Below are 20,168 nucleotides of genomic sequence, written 5' to 3'. Positions count from 1 at the left end.
CAAATTGCCCCCTGAAGACCAGGTGGTCTCAGAGGACCCCTCTGCGACCACAGTAAAAGGCTGCCAACCGTACCCACCAATTCCAAAACATTCCACTGCACAGACGGCTTCCTCGGCTGGCCGCAGTGACAGAATGCCCTGCCCCGAGGTCCTTCTTTCTTCCTCCGTCCCCTCCCACGCGCTCAGGCCCTCTCCCACCGAAGACGGCACAGGTGGTGTGCCTTTGCCTATCGGCGGGGAGCTGGCTCAGAGGATGTGCCCCAAGTGACAAGGTGCTCACAGGACAACCCAGCATAAGGACCCACATGTTCCTGCTACCACCACTGGATTTATTGAGGCTGCCACCACGTCTGCTAAGAGGGCCACCAAGAGGGGACCCAGCCACTGCCCGGCCTGGTGCCTGAACCGAGGGACTGTGTGCCATGTTCTGGTGGCTCTTTGAGGGAGAGCCTGTGGAGAGTGACAGGCCACAAGGACTGGACAGCTCAGAGCGGAAAGAGAAGCATGAGCTAGGAGTGCAGGGTGGGGAGGGGGCAGGAACCAAAGTTGCATCTAGACAAAGTGGGACAAGACGAAACCAGAACCCGCGTGTGTAGACGTCTCCTCTCAGGATCCAGGCGCCTCTGGTCCGCAGCCCCTTAGCCGGACATCTCCTCTCGCTGCTCCTTGTTCCTGCGCACTTCAGCTGCGTGCAGCTCCTGTGAGGACAGGTGGAGGTGGGCGGGGCCCTGCGCCGCGGGGGCGAGAGGGGGGCCCGCCCCTCCCCCACACCCAGTTTTCAGGGACCCTCCCAAGTGCGGGAGAAGCCACCAACGAGGGCACCTTAGCGACCAGGACTGAGGGTCAACAGAGAGCAGGAGGAGGTCCGCGTCATCCTCTCAAAGTGTGGCCCGAGTGCGGGGACTGGCCCTCAATGCGACTGGGGTTGCGCCCAAACCACAGAGGGGGAGTTGGAACTCAGGTAACTTCCTTGGGATTGCGGACTCCACGGTGTCCCCTGGCACCAACCTGGTTCCACCCTGTGGTCTGAAGCAGAGGCCACTCCCGGGGGCTCCGGCCAGGGCAGGGCCTCGCCTCACCCTGGGCTGTCTCCTAGCTGGACAGGGAGCAGCCGGGGCGATGGAGCGCTGGTGGTGCGGTGGGCAGGGGCCAACCGAAGGAAGGGGCTCGTGGGTGCTTCCCCGGCCCCTCCCCTCTTCTGGCTCAAACCCGGGATACGCGTCCTTCCGGGCACTTCCAAAACAATGACCACCCGTTTATTACCGCGGTTATTGGCCCTGTCCCACCGGGACTGGACAATTGGCCTTGGCTGTGGCACTGCGGGAGGCGCCCAACAAATGCAGGCGGAGCCCGCCTCTCGCGGCCCGGGATCCACCCCGCCCCGGCACCGCCCCCTGCGTGGAGCCCCGCCCCTCCCTGCTTTGGCACGCCCCCTCCCGGTCCCGGTCGCGTTCCCTGCTCAAGCCCCGCCCCGGCGCGCACCTTCTCGCGCAGCCGCTCGCGCAGCGCCGCCAGGTGCGCCTCGCGGATCTCCTTGCTGAGCTCCATCTTGTAGTTGAGCTTCTCCTCCGCCAGACGACTGAAGTTGTTGTTCTCCTCCAGCGCCTTGTGCAGCACCTCGCGCTCGTGCTCGCGCCGCTCGGCCAGCTGCTTTAGCACCTGCGCCTCCTGCGTCTGTGCGGACGGGCGGGGGCGCGCGCGTGGGCGGGGGCCGCCCGCTCCGCCCCGCCCCGCCCCCAGCCTGCCCCCCCGCCCCCGGCGCGCGGTCTCGCCCCGCCCAGTGCCCTCATTGCCCTGCCCTGCTGCCCACTGGACGCGCGTCCTCCAGGAGCCCGGATCTACACTGTCCTGCCGTCGGCGAGGGTGTCCACCTGGTCCCGCTTTGCCGGGGACTTCCTGGGCTTTAGCATCGCAAGGTCCGCGTGCCCGCAGAACCCTCGGCCCCAGACGCACCGGAAGCTGCTGACCCTTTCTGTGAGTCCTCAAGCTCCCAGAGCTGCCCCTCCCACGAGGCTGAGTGCGCCCACGCAGTAAGAGAGGCTTTGTCCGGCTCGCTGCCGCCTCCAGAGCTCCTGATGCACTCAGGGAATGTTGGAGGAGCAGAGCAAGTTCAAAACTTAACGGCTGTCACTGAGCCTTCACTGTCTCCTCTAAAAAGTAGGTGCGTGATACGCACCAGGTTCTGAATTCCCTAAGGTGCGGAGAGCTGTGCACGGGCCCCCAGGGCTGGGGAGAAGGGACTGGTTGGGGCAAGGAGCCCGGGACTCCTGGCTCTACGCTGTCTGTCCTTATTTGGGGGAGGGGCTGCTTGGTGAGGGTCAGAGACCCAAGGATGATCACCCACACTTACTTCCTTCTGGGCCCACCCACGTGTCAGTCACTACTAGCTAACCCTAGGAGGCCTGGGTCCCCAGGTTTCACTGGGACATGCTACAAGGGATCCAGAGCCACTGCCCCTGCCCAAGGGGCAGCCCTCAGCACTGCACTCCTGAGGGTACCCCTGTTGTGTGTGTTTCAGTCTCCATGGGGCTGGTGTGAAGGGGAGGGGTGGGGAGGGAGGCTGGGGCCCCCTGAGCTCCCAGCAGGTCTGGGCTTGCAGCCCCCAACACATGGCAGCCCCTTTGTTCTCACTTCTCTGCCCTGGAGAAGGGTGCTAGTCTAGCCTCATGTCCCGGGACTCCTCCTGGCTGTGGCCAACGACATCCCCTCCAACAGCCTCTGCTTCCTATCTGTCTCCGGCTGGCTGCCATTGGGGATGCCTTATCCTCCCTGTCCCATTCTGATCTCCCCAGAGGCGATCCAGGGAACCATGGGACCCTCTCCACCCCAAGCTAATAGCCAAGCAGCAGCTTGGGGTACCCTGTGCCTGGAGGGCTCTGTCTGTGCCCATCCAGGCCTCCTGGCCACCTTCCTCAGGACCTGGAGGCAGGGGTGGGCTCCTCACCTTCCTCCGTTCCTCAGCTGCCTCCAGCCGCTTCTGCAGCCCCTCCAGGGAGGTGTCCTTCCTCTTGGGGGGAGAGGAGAGCACTGGGCTCTCAGGGGACAGGTCAGAAGGGGACTTGAGGATGACCTCGAAGCTCTGGCCAGAGGCCCTCTTGTCCAGCTGCTTCACCTCCATGTCTGTAAGACCAGACGGGGACTTCAGGATGCTGAGGGGGCCTGTTCCCAGCACACATCCAAGTCAAGGGCTGGGGGAGGGAGCACGGCTGCTCACGTGGGACACCCCCAGGACCACCGCCCCCGTCAGAGCTTCCCTCTCCGGAAGCCAACTAGGGGAGCGTGTGGGGGGGGGGGTTGGAGAGGCCACGGGGCCAGGGAACAAGGTAAGGAGGAGGCAGGCACTGGTCCAGCAGGACCTGTCAGTGGCCCGGGGCACACTCACCCCCATACTGGTAGATGGTGTTGGGGTGCGGCTGTGAGTAGAAACAGGAGCAGATGAGCGACAGCACTGACAACTCCTTCATCTTCTCCTTGTAGGCTGTGGGCATGAGGGCAGCATGAGAGGGCGCCACGACCTCACCTCCTGGTGGCCCCCTCGTCCTCTCCCGGCATTCTTCCCATGCTGTTTCTCTCGGGAAGTCTGTTTATCTCGCTCTCTTTTCTGTTCTCTCGCCTCTCTACGTCTCTCCTCTCCTCTTCCCTCCTCTCCCCACCCCTCCCAGAAGTTGACAGTCTTTCCCTGGCACCCCTCCCTGTGTCCTGCATTGTTCTCCCTGCTCCAGGCTCCTTGTGCTCCCCTCCCTCCTCTTCTCTCCCTTGGCATTTCTGTTTGTCTCTGTTCATCCTTCTGTCTCCCTCACTCTCTGTCACTCTCTGTCTGTATCTTTCCACATCTCCATGACTCTGTCACTGTATTTTCCCAACTCACCCTCCCTGTACTTCCCCCTCTTTACTTCCTCCCCTTTCCCTCTCACAGATACTAACCACCACATCAGATGTGGTGCTTCTGCAGGCAGCACTTTCTTGGGCTGTCCACTTGGGTGAAGCCCTCAGAATTCGTCTTATGCGCCCCCCCCCCAACTTACCCTGACAGCATTGCAGCCTCCCCCCCCCCCATCCCCCCAAACCTGGCTCTGAACAGGCCCAGGCTTTCTGTTCTTCTAGGGCCAGAGGGTAGGGAGCTGTCCGTTCAGCACCAACACCTGCCCTCTAGCTTTGCAGAGCAAGTGCCCACAGCCAGTGTCCCCAGTGCCCAACTAGAAAAGGAGGCCATGAGCCCTGTCAGAAGATGGAGGAGCCCACTGTCAGAGTGGGAATGAATGAGCTATTTGTGGTCCATTTGTGACAAGCCAGACCCCAAAGTAGACACGTTGGTCAGGTGTCTCACTAGTGTTTAACCATCTTCAGGTCCAAGACTGTCCCCCTGCTCAGCCGAGATGATACTGGACCCAAGGGGTGAGGGTGACTTGTGCAAAGCCCCTCAAGTACAGTTCATGTGGTCTGTGGTCTTTCCACAGCTCCAGCATGTCACAAAGACCAGGAGGCTCAGAGACCCATGCCCCCGCCTCCCTGGCTAGAGAAGCTGGGACAGGTCTCCAGAGAGATGCTCCAGAGAGGGAACATGGCTTCTGTGAAGGAAAAGCTACCTACAGGGCTCTTCCCAGGGGCAGATACCAATTTGGACAAGTGTTGAGGTGGACAAGAAAATTCCTGATCAAATTTCACATGAGACAATGTCTTTAAGTTGAGTTAATGTGAAATTGGGGAAAGTGCTGGTATAGAAACAGGACACAGGACACAGGACAGAAATCATCAGGCCCTTGTCTGAGGGAATAGCTCACAGTGAGCAGGGTTTTCTCACAACCAGTGCAGAGGATGATGTTATTTGATCTAAATGTCCTGATGATCCAGACTCCTCTGGAGAGAGCCCGAGAGACCTTAAAGGGAGCACAATGAATCCTGGGCTGGCAGCAGGGAGGCCTTTAAGGGGCTTGGAGGGGAAGCAGGGCAGAGACATATCTTGGTAAGTGGGCCAGACGGGGGCAGGCTTCCAAGGGAATTTCGGCCTGAGTTGCCAATTTTATTTTTTCACAAGCAGAATCTATTTGTGCATTTTTGTGCTGTGAAAAGTTAATTTTAAAAAGAAGGCAGAAGGTACATCACAATACATGTGCTGGGGAGTTAGAGAGTGTGAGAGCAGGCAAAGCAGCCCTTCAGAAGCAGCAGACCAGGAGGCATTTGGGCATTTGGAAAGGCTGGGGAAGTCACCAGCCCTGTGCTCAGAGGCAAGGTCAGGACGGGAGCAAGAGGGTATCTGGTCAAGGGGACATACTTGGGTCCTGGGAGAGGCCAGGAAGGAAAGGGCTCAGTCTAACCCTGCCACCACCAGCCTCCCTGGCAAGAGACAATGCTTCCCCTACCTCCCAGGGAGTCCTTCTACACCACATGTGAAACCTGCAAATGGGTCTACCATACAGGCCAGGAGCTTGGGGCCTCGCCGCTGCTCAAGCTCCTCTCTGCCTTGAGGCTGAGGTTTTCCTGGGAGAAGGAGCTGTACATTTATTACAGAGGAAGAACAAGTTCACAGACAAATGTCACCTCAGCGTGAAGGGAGGCTGGCGGCAGTTCAGGGAGCAGGATGGGGAGGTTTGGCAGGTGTGAGCACCGCATTGTTAGGATAGAGGGGAGAGGGATGGTAGGGCTAAGACTGAGTCAGAGCTCTCTGAGGTCACAGCTCAGCCCAGGGGACCAGTGCCAACTGGAAAGTGAGGGACTCTGTCCTACAGCTGTAAATAGGGGTGCAGCTCAGTGTCTGATGGTCATGGAGATTCCCTGGGCTGGTTTCTCCCAGGCTGATGGCCCAGGGGGAGTTTCCTTCCCTGAGTAGCCAAGTGGGAAGGGGCACCCCCCAGAAGGGGGCTTTGGGAGTGAGGCTTGCTGTGTGGTTTGGCTACAAGTTGGAGGGGACTGGACAGCAAGTGAGGAAATTGGCAAATTTGCAGAGAGTGAGCCAGGAAAAGCCCACACATGGGGCCGGAGAGCAGAGCTGGGCCCAGCGGCTCCGAACACAGGAGGTTACACCTGTGTCCTCAGAGCTGGAGGGTTTAAAGGCCATGTCTCATTGCAGAGGGAAGAGGTTGAGGGCCAGACCCATCTAGGCACCTCTCCATACACAGAGCTCAAGTCAGGAAACCCCTCTACAGCTTGGAGGCATGCCCTTTCTCCCCCTCACCAGGACCCTTCTCTTCCCCATCACTGACTTCAGGGAGTCATTAAAAAACAAATCTCTGCTGTGAACTGGATTGCTTTCATCTCCCCCCTCCTCTTCATTGTATTAAATGTTAAATATGCAAATATGCACATTGGCCTTTTGGATGCTTAGATCCCAGGTGAGCAAGAGTTAGAAGGCACCACCTCAGCCTACAGTGGCATGGTAACAATAATGACACCACTCATAAGGTGGGCGCATGACATCCATACTCCCAACTGACCCTCAAGACCAGCCAGCCCAGGTAGATACGCTTGTCAGGCTCATTTCTACTGAGGGGAAAAAAGAGACTCAGAAAGCAAGGGGCCCAGCCAGAGTCACACAGCATGCCAGGATGGGAGCCTGGTCATGAGTCCCAGCCTCTGACTGTACTTTTCTGCTTGGAGCCTCATGGTGGTGGTGATAGGTGGTGTCTAGTCAGAACTGGGAGGGCAGGGGGCCCACAGATGCCTACTCACCCCTAGAAGGGTCCTGGAGGCTGCTAATTGCTTCTTCACAGATGAAACTCCTTGCCATCCAGGCTGCCCCTCTCACTACCCAGAGTCATATGCAATGTGCTGGGAGCCCAGCATGGCAGGAATTGCCAGCAGAATTCACCTTTCTCTGAGCAGGAAACTCTGCAAAATGTGGCTGCAACGGTCACACTGCCCAACACAGACTGGGCACGCACCTCTCGTCAGGCAGCAGGCCGAGCACTGTTCCTGCAATATCTTGCTGTCTCTCAGAACAAGCCCAGGGGAGGTGCTGTCACTGCCATCCCCATCCACATGCAGCCCTGAGAGTTTAGGTAGCATGTGCAAGGCCTCCCAGCTCAACAGAGTTGCATAAGGAGACAGATATGAGCAGGAGTCTACAAAAGTGTGTGAAGAGCTGAGCATCTGGGAAGGACATCAAGAGATGGCCACCTGTCTGCTAAAGCTGTGTTCACTCTCTAGAGAATAAGGTTAGCTAGGGTGCCCATCTCCGGGATGGAGGGGAGGGAAGGGAGGGCCACCTGTCCCCAGGTGAGTCTCAACAATATAGCCCATCATCAGGCACTCAGCTTTTCGGTCAACAGAGGAAGAGAAAGCTAAGGTCAATCTTGTAGTGACTGTGAGATCATAGCAGACAATGACTCTAGTCACCAAGGCCAAATGAAGCCCACCAGCGAGCTGGGGCAGACAGGCCACTGAGGCCTGGGAGATCAGCTCCAATCAGAGAGGTCTCTTAACAGAGAAGCCATAGCTGGGATTCACTTAAACTGATTTCGGTCACAATTACTGGTGCGCTCACATAGCCACTTCTGGGCCAAACTCCTATCAAACTTTTATGAAGATGAGCGCAGGTAGGTACACGTGTGGGCTGTGCTCTACCTAGGGCAGCACCAATGGTGAAACAGGAAAGGCCCAGCCCCATGTGACTCTGGCCAGGGGACGTTCCCCAGCTGGCATGCAGCACATCCATGAGGCAGTGGCTGTGCTGGACAAAACGGATGGTGAAAAGGTAACTTGGGCACCCAGAAAAATCCTGGGGCTAAGCGTGGGTCAGCAGGGCCCCAACAAGGCACTGCTGGTATCGGGGCTGTGAGGTCAGTGCCGGGCCCACCTCTGAGAGCCATCGGTGGTGCCGTTTTGGCTATTTCCTTTCACCACCTAATCTACCTGCTTACCTGTCAGATGGCAGGAATGAGGCCTACTGAGGGCTTTTATTAAAGGGGGTTCTTACTAAAGGGGGTGAGTGAGAGAAAAGGCTGAGAGCATCGCCCACGAGTGGTTGCTCTTTGTCTCCCACTCAGGCACAGATCCTGAGCAAGGGCCTGAAGCCCCACCTCAGTGTAGGACTGGGGTAACACTCTGGCCATGAGAAGGACAGACTGCCCTCAGTTCCTGGAGGGGAAGGTCTCATTCTGCCCAGAGCAGATCCCAATATCTCTAAGGATGTCAACAAGAGAGAGCAGGGGGCGGATGAAGACCAGATGGACGGACCCAGTGCAGGAGGGGTGTGGTCAGTGACACACATGTTCCCCTCCTGGACAAGTGCAGAAGTCACCTGGGGCCTGGAGCCCAGGAGGCCTAAGAGGCTGGGCAGGACTGGGCACATGTGAGTGGGTGGAGCTCTGCTAAAGCTGTGTTCACTCTCTAGAGAACAAGGTTAGCTAGGGTGCCCATCTCCGGGATGGGGGGGAGGGAAGGGAGGGTTGGGAGTGTGGTTCCGGATGGATGGAGTGGGGAACGGGGTAGAGGTTGGGGAGGGGGTGCTGCCCTGATGTTCCTTCCACATGGAGTGCAAAGATGAAGCTGGTTTTGGGGCTCAGAGCATTCCTGGGGACAGCAAGCCCAACGTCCTCACATCCAGGGTCACCTGCAGCTCTCCTGCATCCAGTAACTGCCCCGTGTCCACCTCTCCGCCAGAGCTCCCCTCCTGGAAGGCCCCGAGGGAGGAGGGTCGCAGCCTTGGTGGTGGGGGGGTGGAGGGGAAGAGGGGGCGGGAGGGGGGGTCTGTGGATCCGCAGCTTGGGAGGCGGGGCGGTCGGGGAGGGAGGGGCAGACCCCTCCTTGCTGGAAGGGCTTGGAAACTGCAGCAGCCCTTCCCCCATGCAAACCCTGCTGCGCAAAGGGCGGTGGCTTTTTTCGACCAGAACGGGTGGCACCTTGTCGCAGAGAGCGGTCCCCAAGCCCGCAGCAGCGAGGGGAGGGGGCGGTGACGCTCGACGGGGGCGCGGCTCCCCGCTCGCTCCCCAGTCCTTCCGCAGCGTCCCTCCAGCCCCCAGGGCGCTCCTTTGGCGCAGGGAGGGCCCGGGCCCGCCAGCCCTGGGCTAGGGCTCCCGCAAAGAGTCCTACCCTCCCAGTCCCCAGCCTCGCGAAGGCGAGGTCCGACCAGGATCTGCGGGAGCCGGGCGCCTCGGGGGACGCTGTCCGCACCTCTCCAGCGCGTCCACCCAGGGGCACCGGCCCGCGTCAGGCCCAGGAGCCACTCTGCCACGGTCACGCCTGGCCTGACACGGCGGACACGGAAGGGGCAATGAGCCTCCGAACCTGACGTTATCACCCTGGGTGCTCCCTTGGGCGCGGCCCCTGCCCAACGGCCCACGCTCGCCGCACCAGCGCCACAATCCTTGCCCCTGGGGCACCAGGTCGTCCCAACCCGTTGGCCTGAACTCTGGCTCATGGGGGTTCGGCCCGGCCGCGCCCCGCGCTCTGAGCGCGGGGTCTGAGATGTGGAAACAGGAGTCCGCCAACAGCCCCTGCTTTGGGCGAGGCCAGACAATGGCCTCAGCTCAGACCCGCCGCCGCCCCAGGAAGCCCGCGTGCTGGGCGCCTACCGGACAAGGTGCTGGCCATGGTGCTGGCGGCGGCGGAGGCTGCGGAGGCCGAGGAGGCGCGGGCGGCGGCTGGAGCTGCAGTCGGCAAATGCTGCAGTGCTGGGGAGGGGAGAGAGCGAGGGAGGACGGGAGGCGGGCGCAGAGAGGGAGGGAGGCAGCGAGGGAGAGAGAGAGAGAGAGAGAGAGAGAGAGAGAGAGAGAGAGAGAGAGAGAGAGAGAGAGAGAGAGCACGCTCGAGAGAGGGAGAGAGAGAGAGAGAGAGAGAGAGTGCGCTTGAGCGCCTGGCTGGCTGTGGCAGGGGCAGCCGTCAGAGAGAGAGAGGAGTGAAGACAGGGGAGGATGGGAGGGTAGAGACCCGCCTGGGACGAAGGGTGGAGTATTGCAGCCAGATGCCCATCCTCCCACTGCTTACCTCTTGGACCCACTGGGCCCAACTTGGCTTTGGCTTTGTGCAGGCTTGGGGGGATGGTGGAGACATTCCCCGTTCCCCAGGGTGGGCGTGGCAGGAGGGGACAGACCCCAACAGCCGGGGGGGGGGGGATTGGAGAGCTCTTCACCTGAGCCTGGGAGGTGCCTTCTGTGTGCCCAGGGCTGTGCTGAGGGGAAAGTTTGTCGTAGACAGTGGGGGTGGGGATTGGTCCGGAAGGCCTCCAAGGAGCATCCCAGAGGATGAGCTGATTCTGAGGCAGAAAAGAGGGCAAATGGGGATGGTGAGGCCTAGAACAAGGGCTTTGAAGGAAGACAGAGATGCGTTCCAACCCCAGCTCTGACACCCACTTGCTTGGTGACTGGGGCAAGTTTCTGACTTCCTGTGCCTCCATTTTTCAAGTGTAAGATAAAAAATAATGGCAGTCTCCAGATGATGGAGAAGAGGGTACACCCTTGGTGAGTGCGTGGGGGCCATGCCTCCCCTCCTCCTCTGGGCTTAGGGTTCTGGTTGGTACCCCAAAGGGAAGAGCCTGGCAGAGATGGTGGGTCCTTTCTTGAAGTGACCATCTCTCCTCCCTTTGGGGCTGGGAAGTCAGAGAGATGGAGTGTCACTCCCATTTTAGGGACAGAGCCACCGAGGCCTGGAGAAGTGCTTGCTCCACAAGCAGCTAAGTCCAGGAATAAAACTGTGGGAAATCTCAGGAGCCCGCACAGCGGTCAGGTAGGCACACACAGCTAAGTACAGGAATAAAACTGGGGAATCTCAGGAGCCTGCACAGGGGCGAGGTAGGCTCAGAAAGGGAACTGACAGGAACAAACCTAAGGGTCAGAGTCAGCCTGGAGCAGGCCCAGCAAGCATGTATACAAAACACACCTTGAGATACACAGCGAGTGTGTTAACATCTGTCTTGTGTTCCACATAGTGTCTGACCCACATGGGTATCTCACAAAGCCCGTAACAGCAGGCTCAACTCAAATTTGTTGACTTGATCAAGACCTCTGTGCCTGCTGGGCGGGGCTGGCTATGGCCATCCTTCAGTTGGTGTCCATTCCCTCTCATCTTTCGTGGCTAAGTTCAGTACACGGAATTTGTAGGTTATAATTTGTAGGAGGCCTGGCAGTCCCCATGTGTGGTTTGTGACCAGGCAGCTCATGCATCAACTCAGGGTCTCAGAGTCCTCAGCTCCAGTCCTGCCCAGGGGGCTCGAGTCTCTGGGCCCTGCCCTACCTTCCTTGGACTTCTGGAAGCACCAACACCTCTGCTTTTAGAAGACAGGGGTGTGTGGACCTGAAGAGGAGGACTCCTGGCTCTGAGACTTGCTAGCTGCTGGCTTTGGGCGATCTGCTCACCACCTAGCATGTTCTTTGTGAAGTGTGGATAATAAAAGAACTTATCTCAGAGGCCATTAGGAAGACAAACATGTCAATGCCTGCGTGGATGGTAGTGAAATCTGTTTGGAGTGAGTACTCAGCAAGTGTGTGGCCAGGTCTCCTCATCTTCTCCAATCTCTAGCTGAGAGTCTAAGACAAACACTGCACACCCCCTCACAGGTGGGACAGGTGGGGGGGGGGGTGGATGCCAGTGGTCCACGTGCTTCTCTAAGCACAATGTCACACATCTAGGCATTAAACAGAGCCCATGAGAAACTCTGATGTCAGCATTGCCAGCTGGCTGGTGCCTTTTGGGACAGGCTGGGGTCATCTACAAATACCTACAGCCTACAGAGCTGTGCAGACCCCTTGGTCCCACTGCTGACTGCCAGCCGGTGCTAGGTGCTGGGGAGTCAGGGGGGTCCACCCTCACCAGTCGGGGGGGACATTGTCTAGAAAGTCGGCTGAGGGTCTCCAGGCCCGAGTAGCCCTTGGGGAGAAAAGGGGAGGAGGGATCACAGCTAACCAATCCGAAGGTTTGTGCAATTGTCTGGACAATCCAGGTGGCTCAGCCCAGGGAGGAGTGATGGAATGCAGGCTCTGGTGGGGAAAGCATCGAGGGAGGAGACGGCTGGAACCCTAGGTTTCTGCCTGCGGGCGATGGAGGTGCCGTTCCCCAGGCTCAGGGTCGACGGCGGGGGCAGGGTGGGGCCTGGAACCGAGCGCGCGGACCCCTCCGCAGCGGAACGGTTTCCGCGGGGAGCGACGCGCAGCGGACCGGAATTAGGGACGGAAGTGCAGCGCGTTCAGTGACGATTGTGCGCCTCAGCCCGCCAAGCCCGAACCGGCTGACGGCGGAGGAGACGCGGTGTCGTGCTTCGGTAAACTGGGGTAAATTCCTGGGGACCCCGGGTCGTGCAAGGCTCCCCGCGGACACCCGTTGGGCCGTGAGTCGCACAGACCCTGGAACTGATACTTTTACCCGAGCGGCGCCTCCCGAAACTGCAGCTCCCGGCAGGCCCCGCGCCACTCTGCGCCCGCGCGTCGGCCATTCTGCCGCGCGGCCTTCTGGGGCCGGTAGTTTTCCTGTTCTCGTGGCCTGCGCCCCGCGCCGCGCGGAGCAGGTTCCCGGGCGGTGGTTCCCCTGCGGGCCGGGCTCTGCAGGGAGGGCCGTCATTCGGTGTTTACGTGAACTGTCCGTTAGCCCCAGTGTCCAGGCGAAACTGGGACTGGACGTTGAGGCCGGCCCAAGCCGGGGGTCTGGCCTCTCCAGCTCCGCTGGCACTAAGTGAATTACTGCAGGCGGAGCTTGTGGGACTGCACCCGGGCCCCGGCTGTCGTTGTTTCTGTGGGTCTGGCCGACTCTCCCCGAGCAGGACCCAGCTGCGCGGGGCGGGAGAACGAGGCAGGGCTGACGTGTAGGTTCCTCATCTTCCCGAGCTCCTTATGATAGGACATCACAGGCTTGCCTTCGACCTTGCAGGGGGGGAGGGCCTGCCCCATCGATCGGTGAGGTGGCTTGGCACTCCAGAAAGGCCTGCTATAAGCAGTCTTGCCGTCTCTGCCATAGGGCTTCCTGCTGGGAGCAGGGTCACGTCCCAGCGCCGCTGGCTGGCATCACTTACCCGCTGTGGCGAAGATCCTGAGATGTTCGGAGGGGTTTTGTCTCACAGCCTGCATATCAGCCAGTCTCAGTGCCTTCCTGAGAACAGGCCAGTATGCCCAAGATAGCCCTGAATGGCGTGACAGTGGACTTCCCCTTCCAGCCGTACAAATGCCAGGAGGAGTACATGAGCAAGGTCCTGGAGTGTCTGCAGAAGGTACAGCTGCAGATGAGGGGCTTTGTGCCCTGGGAGTGGGTCCACCTTCCTGTTCACTCCTGCTGGGCCCTGCTGGGAATGAGGTCTCCCTCTGGATACAGGACTCAGTCATAAATGGGGCTGGGGTTCTAGGAAAGACGATAGGGAAGTAGGCGGAAAAAGACACTTTTCACTCCTAAGGGTAGTCGTGAGGTCATAGGCTTGGGAGCACCCTGAGGCCCACTTGAGGATCCGGGGGAGGTATTTCCACATGGAGGGATAGTCAGTGCCCAACTGTCATTTTGGAAGGTCTTCAAACCCCAGGGGCGTGCAGGAAAGTTGGGGGGGGGGGGTGCGGGCTGCTTCCTGCTGGCTTTCTTGCTAGGCTCTCTCACACCCTCCTGAAGCTCCCAGCCCCTGAGGGGCTCCTGACTGCTGTTCTGGACACGGACTCCTGCAGTGAGGAGCCTGGTGCCCAGTCCCGGGAGCGAGGGGCACAGCTTTGCTGATGTGCCTTTGTGTGTCTCAGGGTTTGCGGCTCGGGCTCCCGCCTGTGCATGCAGGTCTACATAGGTCGTCAGGTTCTGTTCAGACAGTGCGAATGTCTGCATGCAAAGTCGCAGAACAGTCTTCTGTCTTGAGACTTGGAACCTAATTAGTCACTTTACTACTTATGTTACGCGGAAAAATACTTTATGTGATGTTCTGCAAGCTGTTTGTTAATGAGGGCTGAATTAACCCGGTAGCTTTTGGCTTTTGGTTTGAGAGTGGAAGCACTGTCCAGTTGTCCACTGTTCCCCAGGCCTTTTGCCACCTGCTGGGTGGGCTCTGCCTGGACAGAACTGCCCCAGACCAGTGTCAGGTGGGCGGTGTGGTCTGCACTGCCTCTCTCTGCTTCCCCGTGACCTTGTTCCTGACCCCGTTCAGAAAGTGAACGGCATCCTGGAGAGCCCCACAGGCACAGGGAAGACACTGTGCCTCCTCTGCACCACGCTGGCCTGGCGGGAGCACCTCCGTGACACCATCTCTGCCCGCAAGATCGCCGAGAGGGCGCAGGGGGTGCTTTTTGTCGATCACACCTTGTCCTGGGGAGCTGCCGCTTCCGATGGAGACAGCACAGGTGAGGCTCCTCTCGGCCCCTCTGGGGCTCCGTAGAGAAGAAACGCAGGGACAGAGTGGGCTGGTGAGGCTGCTCTGTTCTTTCCCAGCATCTGGCCGTGAGCCTCAGGTCGGAGCCAGGTGTTCACACTAGAACGCCGCGGCTAGCCACATAGCTCGTTCCTGGGGCTGGGTGCGCAGGGTCGAGTTGGCCACGTGCCCTTGGGTTAACAGCCTGCGAGAACATTGTCTGCCGGAACTGTGACCTGCCCTGCTTCCTTGTGTCTGGGCAGCCTGCTACTCGGACGTCCCAAAGATCATTTATGCCTCCAGGACCCACTCGCAGCTCACTCAGGTCATCAGCGAGCTTCGGAGCACCTCCTACCGGTAGGGCCAGGCGGCACTCACCCCTGCCTCGGAGTTACGGGGGGTTGGCCTTGGCCAGGTGGTTGATGGTGGCATTCTGCCTGGACCCTGCCCGGAGGGTACTGTCTGCTCCGCGTCCAGGGCTGTGTGCGGGCCAGGCTGACCCTGCTGCCCACTGCTTATGAGAAAGCGGCTGGGTTAGCGGCAGCCTGAGGTCCTGGAAAGCAGTGTGGTGTCAGCTGTGGGCGCGGGTCACCGTGGCAGGCGCGTGAAGGGGGCGGCCCTGCCTCTGTCGGAGCCCTGCACAGCTGCGGGGGTCCTGGCGTCCTGCCCCAGCCTCCTGGGTGGGGGAGCACAGAGTAGGTGGGGTCTCCTCCGTCTGCCCCGCTTCCCCTGCCTTGTCTCCTTGCTCACTCTGGGCGATGCAGCAGAGAGAGTGCCGCCCAAGCCTGGGGGCCGCCGTTCTGGCCCCAGCCACTCCCTCTTGTGAGTTCTGTCTCCCGCTGTGCCCCCCGTAGCGCATGCTCTTGCTGCCGGATGGCGCTGGGAGCTGGTGCCCTCTGGTTCTTGGACCCCACGGCTCTCTCTTCTGCCAGGCCCAGGGTATGTGTGCTGGGTTCCCGGGAGCAGCTGTGTATCCACCCTGAGGTGAAGAAGCAGGAGAGTAACCACATGCAGGTGGGCTCCTGGGGTGGCTCTTTCCCTCAGCTGTGCCCCCGCGGGACAGCCCGGTGAAGAGCTGGCGGGGGCAGGGCTGGGACAGGACTCGCTCTCCACACATCGGGCAAGGTGCTCCCTGGCTGGCCCGGTGCGCTGTCCTTTCTTGACCATGTGCCCGCCGGGCCTGCTCCCTCTTTTTACCAGATCCACTTGTGCCGGAAAAAGGTGGCCAGTCGTTCCTGTCACTTCTACAACAACGTGGAAGGTGAGAGGGGGTTCGTGGAAGCCACTCCTGCTGCTCGCTCAGCGTACAGCCAGGTGGGCTTGGAGCACGTGCAGCCTCTTAGGCCTCGTGGCCTGCTGGCTCTCCCCTTCGGGCTCCAGAGTGGCCGCGGGGGCTCAGCGAGGTGCAGTGGTCCGAGCACTGTCTCCTGGCCGCGGGCCTGCCCTGGGTCGTGTGCAGAACGGCTCATACGCCGGGGCAGGAGAGGCCTCCATCCCAGAGGGGCCTCCTGGCAAGGCTGGCCTTGCTGCGGTTTGGGAACTGGGATTTCAGGGCTTCACCATTCCCTGGTAGGGGCTCTCAGGGCCTAAACTGTTGGTGCAAACAACATGGTTTATGCTGAGCAGAGTCTGGAATTGGGGTGCTCTCCAGCCAGGGCTGCCTACGTGACCAGCCCCCAGCAAAAGCCCTGGGCGCTGGGCTTCTGGCGAACCTCCCAGTAGACAGCATTTCACACATAGTCTCGGCTCATTCTGGGGGAGTTAGCTCAGGGAGGGGGTTCTGGAAGCTTCTCCGTGGTCTCCCGAACTCCACCGGCTTTTCCTTCTGATTTCGGCATGTGTCCTTTGACCGTGGCTCCCCTGAGTCCTGGGAGTGCTCTGTCTTTTGGTGCTGTGTCGGGGAGTGGGCAGCCTCTCCCAGAGGTGGCTGAAGTGACTGGCACAGGGTCATGACAACAGCTGGCCCTAGTGTGGCTCGATGGGTGCATGTGCAGGTGCCCACGGCCTTGGTGCATACTGCTTCCTCTCCTCGGGCCCAGAGTGGAGGGCTGGCGCTGGTGCCCTTGACTCCAAATCTGTCAGATCTTTGCTTTTCCACGGTGGGGGTGCCCCTCACACCTGTCAAGGACTTCTGGAACCAAAAGCAATGGCAGAGGGGCTTCTTTGGGGTGTGGCCTTTACAGTTTCCTGTCTGCAGCTAGAGCTCTGTGGCTTGTGTGTGGGTGGGGGTGGGGGGGGGTCCCTGTTTCTTGCCTCTGGGTTGGGACTCAGATCCTGGCACAGAGGCGACATGGGCCCGAGAGCAATCACAAGACAGTGGTGGTGCTTTGGAGCACCCAGCATGCCAGGGCAACGCTTGCTCCTGGGGGCGGGAGCCGGGGATCCCCCTCCTCCCAGTAATTGCCATCCCTGGGCCCCATTCCCGGAGCTCGCTCTGCACCACCTTCTCGTTTGCTGTGTTGTTTGGTCTGGTGGCACCGAAGACCCTTGGAACAGCAGCGAGCACAAGCCTGGCCTACGGGGGACTCAGACGAGCGCAGCCGCTGGCCCCGTGGCCCGGTGTCGGCTCTGGCCCTGGTTCGGAGACTGCTGACCGACTTGTTTGTGTTAGGGCTGTGGGTGTTGGGGTCGCTCTGACGGCATCGTTTCCCCATTACCTTATTTACCTTTTGCTCACAGCCCTCCGCCTTCAGTTCTGCTTTTGCGTGGGCACCGCAGACAGGCTCGTGAGGCCTGATGGCGTCCTTTTACGCTGTTGTGGCCGCCCTGACTTCCCTCCCCATATTCCAGGCAAAGAGGGTGGCGTGCAGGTACCCTGTTCATGTGCCACAACCTTTGACAGCTCCTGATGGAACTGTCCCCGCCACCTTCCCACAGCTGTTTGTGGGTCAGCTCTCCACTCTCCAGCCCTCACCTGCACTTCTTCTCACCTGCACTGTCTACACTCGTACCGTCGACACCCGCGCTGTCTTTGCCCACACCATCCCCCCCTGCACCGTCCACACCTGCACCATCCCCCCTGCACCATCTCCCCCCTGCACCGTCCTCCCCGCACCGTCCCCACCTGCACCGTCCACACCTGCACTGTCCACACTGCACCGTTCCCCCCGCTCTGTCCCCACCTGCACTGTCTCTGCCTGCACCATCCCCCCCGCACCATCCACACCTGCACTGTGTCCCCCTGCACCGTCCCCCCCACACTGTCCACACCTGCACCGTCCTCCCCCCCAACATCCCCACCTGCACCATCCACACCTGCACCATCCACACCTGCACCGTCCTCCCCACCAGCGTCCCCACCTGCGCCGTCTCGCCCTGCACTGTCCCCCCCTGCACCGCTCCCCTGCACCATCCAGACCTGTACCGTCCCCCCCGCACCGTCTCCCCCTGCACTGTCCCCCCCTGTACCGTCCCCCCCCACACCGTCTCCCCCTGCACTGTCTCCCCCCGCACCGTCCCCCCCGCACCATCCCCCCCGCACCATCCCCACCTGCACTGTCCACACCTGCACCATCCCCCCTGCACCTTCCACACCTGCACCGTCCCCCCCTGCACCGTCCCCCCCGCACCATCCACACCTGCACCGTCCCCCCCCACCGTCCCCCCCTGCACCGTCCCCCCCGCACCATCCCCACCTGCAGTATCCCTTACCTTGTCTGGTGGGTGCTGGAGCAGGGATGGGTCAGGAGTCCAGAGGTGGGTGGTGGGAGCTGAGGGGCACTTTCAGCCCAAAGCGGAGTCAGTGCTGGAGCTGGCGTGTGCTGGTCCTCTGGGCTGCAGACCACCCCCCTCCGATCTCCCCGCCCCGCACGGCAGAGTGTGGGTGCCGTCCCGTCTGCCCTGCTGGCTCCAGCCTCCATCGGTCGTCCCCTGATCCCCAGCCTCCGCGTTTTGCTCTGGTTCTTGCCGCACGCCCTGTCCGAGGTCCGTGTCTCAGCCTCCTCTGCCCTGCCGTGGGACGTGAGGGGGCATCGCCAGAAGCTGCCCAGCGCTGGGGAGAGTGAGCAGAGACTGCAGGGGGGGTCTGAGAGGAGGAGAGGCACGATAGGAGGAAGAGAGGTGCAGAGCCGGAGCGCTGCCTGGCCTGCATCTGGGGAAGCAGGCGAAGGGCCCTGCTGGCCGCCCGCAGCCTCTGCGTGCCGGGGTCCGCGCTGGCTGGGACCCCTTCGCAACCCACACCCCTGCCCCAGGAGGGTGTCCGGGCTCCGGGCTGGCCTGCCACAGAGCCTGGGGTTGGCTGCTCTGTTGCTATGGCGGTGCCAGCTTGCAGCTTCTCTCCCTGCTGTCCCTGGGGCCATTTCGGGGTCGGGTCACTGTGTTCCGGCTTCTGCAGTGGACTGGGCCTGGTACCTGCCACAGTGGGGCCGGGAGCCGGGAGCCCAGTTCCACAGGAGGCTGCCCTGGGGCCCTCGGGTGTTTTTTAGAGGAGAGCCCTGGTCCCGCCAGCCTGGGCGAGGGCTCCCGAGTGGCCGGGTTAAAGCAGCTCCCCAGAGGGTTCCTGGGGCCCTGGGAAGGTCCTGTGCCCCTTCTGGAGCACCTTTCTGCCCTGGGCCACCTGGCTGTCCAGCCAGCAGGGTGGACAGCCAGCAGGGTGTGGTGCTTATGGGCTGCTGTCCCGAGGGAGGGGCCCTGGGTCTGTCAGGCGGGTTCTGCCTCGGGGCGCCCCATCCTTCCTGTCTGCCCTGCCTCTGCTCTGTGCTCCCTGCACTGTTGACATTTGGGGGTGGGGGCAGGGAGAGAAAGCAACTTGGTGCCAGACTGAAGCCTACTAGTAAGACAGATGCTCCCAGGGCACGACCTCCAGAGTGTCTGGGATGGTGGTGACGGGCTGTGGGGCTGTGCACCCCCTCCAGCCCCGTAACCCCCAAGTTCCCAGGGATCCCCTCTCCTATTTATCAGTCTCAGGCCAGCAGCCACCTTCTGAGGTACAGGGCAGGGCTCCCTAAGGATCGCTTAAGGTCTGGGGTCCTTCCCAGGTGACCCTCAGGCTGACAGGGCAGGAGTTCTCTCTGGTGAGTCCCTGGCGGGGGGGTGCCCCCGTCTTGCCCTGAGGGAGAGTCTTGGGGTGGCCGTGGCCACTGCTCACTATGTGGGAGCCATGCTGTTCTGGGCGTCCCTCTGGGGTCTGCGGGGACTCAGTGGGCCTGAGGACACGTCTTTACTCCTGCCTCTTTCCCCAGAGAAGAGCCTGGAGCAGGAGCTGACTACCTCCATCCTGGACATTGAAGACCTGGTCAAAAGTGGGAACAAGCACAAGTAAGACCCCTCCCAGCCAGGCAGCAGCCACCGCGTCCTCCGGGCGGGTTCTGGCAGGACACCGTGAGTCGTGGTCCTCGTTGCCTCGACTGGTCCTAAAGCTAACAGTTGCTCAGTGTGAAAAACGGAAGCGTCTCTGAGGAACACAGGCAGGGAAGCCGTCACCGCCGTGCTGACGGGCAGCTCTGGCCTCCTGGAGGACGCACTGTGGCTTCCGGCAGCCGGTGGGCAGCGCACCTGCCCTCCCCGCTTGGCCCGTTCCCACAGAACATGCCTGCCTCTCTGCTGTGTGTATCAGCCTCTTACGGCTTCAGGGCTCCGAGTTGTGCTAAGATGGGGTTCAGCGTTTTCTTTCTGACTGCCTCAGCTCTGTACCCAGGAATAGCATTGGGGTTTTTGTTTATGTAGAAATTTATTTTTTTTTGTTTAAAATTTTTTTTTAACGCGCATTCACTTATTTTTGAGAGGGCGTAAGCAGGGGAGGGACAGAGGGCGAGAGACACAGAATCCAAAGCAGGCTCCAGGCTCTGAGCTGTCAGCACAGAGCCCGATGCGGGGCTTGAACCCACGGACCACAAGATCGTAACTTGAGCCAAAGTCGGACGCTTAACCGACTGAGCCACCCAGGCGCCCCTGTTTATGTGGAATTTTCAATCGGTGACCCAGTCGAAGTCCC

General features: G+C 60.7%; 2 protein-coding genes and 1 long non-coding RNA gene across 10 annotated transcripts in view; 1 reads left to right on the top strand and 2 right to left on the bottom strand.

Moving 5' to 3' along the window:
* Window positions 1-308: 308 nt before the first annotated feature.
* Window positions 309-9,675, bottom strand: STMN3 (stathmin 3). The gene is made up of 5 exons (XM_023250961.2): window positions 9,510-9,675; window positions 3,383-3,478; window positions 2,945-3,120; window positions 1,483-1,674; window positions 309-698 (listed from the first exon to the last, which is right to left on the bottom strand). The coding sequence occupies exons 1-5, from the start codon at window positions 9,526-9,528 to the stop codon at window positions 639-641; spliced, it is 543 nt and encodes a 180-aa protein (XP_023106729.1). The 5' UTR covers window positions 9,529-9,675; the 3' UTR covers window positions 309-638.
* A 418-nt stretch (window positions 9,676-10,093) lies between these two features.
* On the bottom strand, window positions 10,094-20,009 carry LOC123384240. The gene is made up of 3 exons (XR_006594973.1): window positions 17,888-20,009; window positions 10,813-16,367; window positions 10,094-10,189 (listed from the first exon to the last, which is right to left on the bottom strand). It is a non-coding gene; the product is annotated as an uncharacterized LOC123384240 (long non-coding RNA).
* RTEL1 (regulator of telomere elongation helicase 1) overlaps window positions 12,990-20,168 on the top strand; it is a 31,408-nt gene continuing 24,229 nt past the window's right edge. For 7 of the 8 annotated variants that reach the window (XM_045053360.1, XM_045053359.1, XM_045053358.1 and 4 more), the window contains exons 1-6: window positions 12,990-13,129; window positions 14,036-14,228; window positions 14,500-14,593; window positions 15,169-15,250; window positions 15,437-15,497; window positions 19,417-19,492. In XM_045053360.1, the coding sequence (XP_044909295.1) occupies window positions 13,028-13,129; window positions 14,036-14,228; window positions 14,500-14,593; window positions 15,169-15,250; window positions 15,437-15,497; window positions 19,417-19,492 (608 nt within the window). In that variant the 5' untranslated portion in view covers window positions 12,990-13,027. Of the gene's footprint in view, window positions 13,130-14,035; window positions 14,229-14,440; window positions 14,594-15,168; window positions 15,251-15,436; window positions 15,498-19,416; window positions 19,493-20,168 lie in introns of those variants that run through there. The other variant, XM_045053365.1, reaches the window with a different exon arrangement.

This window comes from Felis catus, chromosome A3, assembly GCF_018350175.1.
Source record: "Felis catus isolate Fca126 chromosome A3, F.catus_Fca126_mat1.0, whole genome shotgun sequence".
Classification (NCBI taxonomy): Eukaryota; Metazoa; Chordata; class Mammalia; order Carnivora; family Felidae; genus Felis; species Felis catus.
Note: the sequence above shows the minus strand (reverse complement) of the source record. Positions and strands in the feature narration are given on the sequence as shown.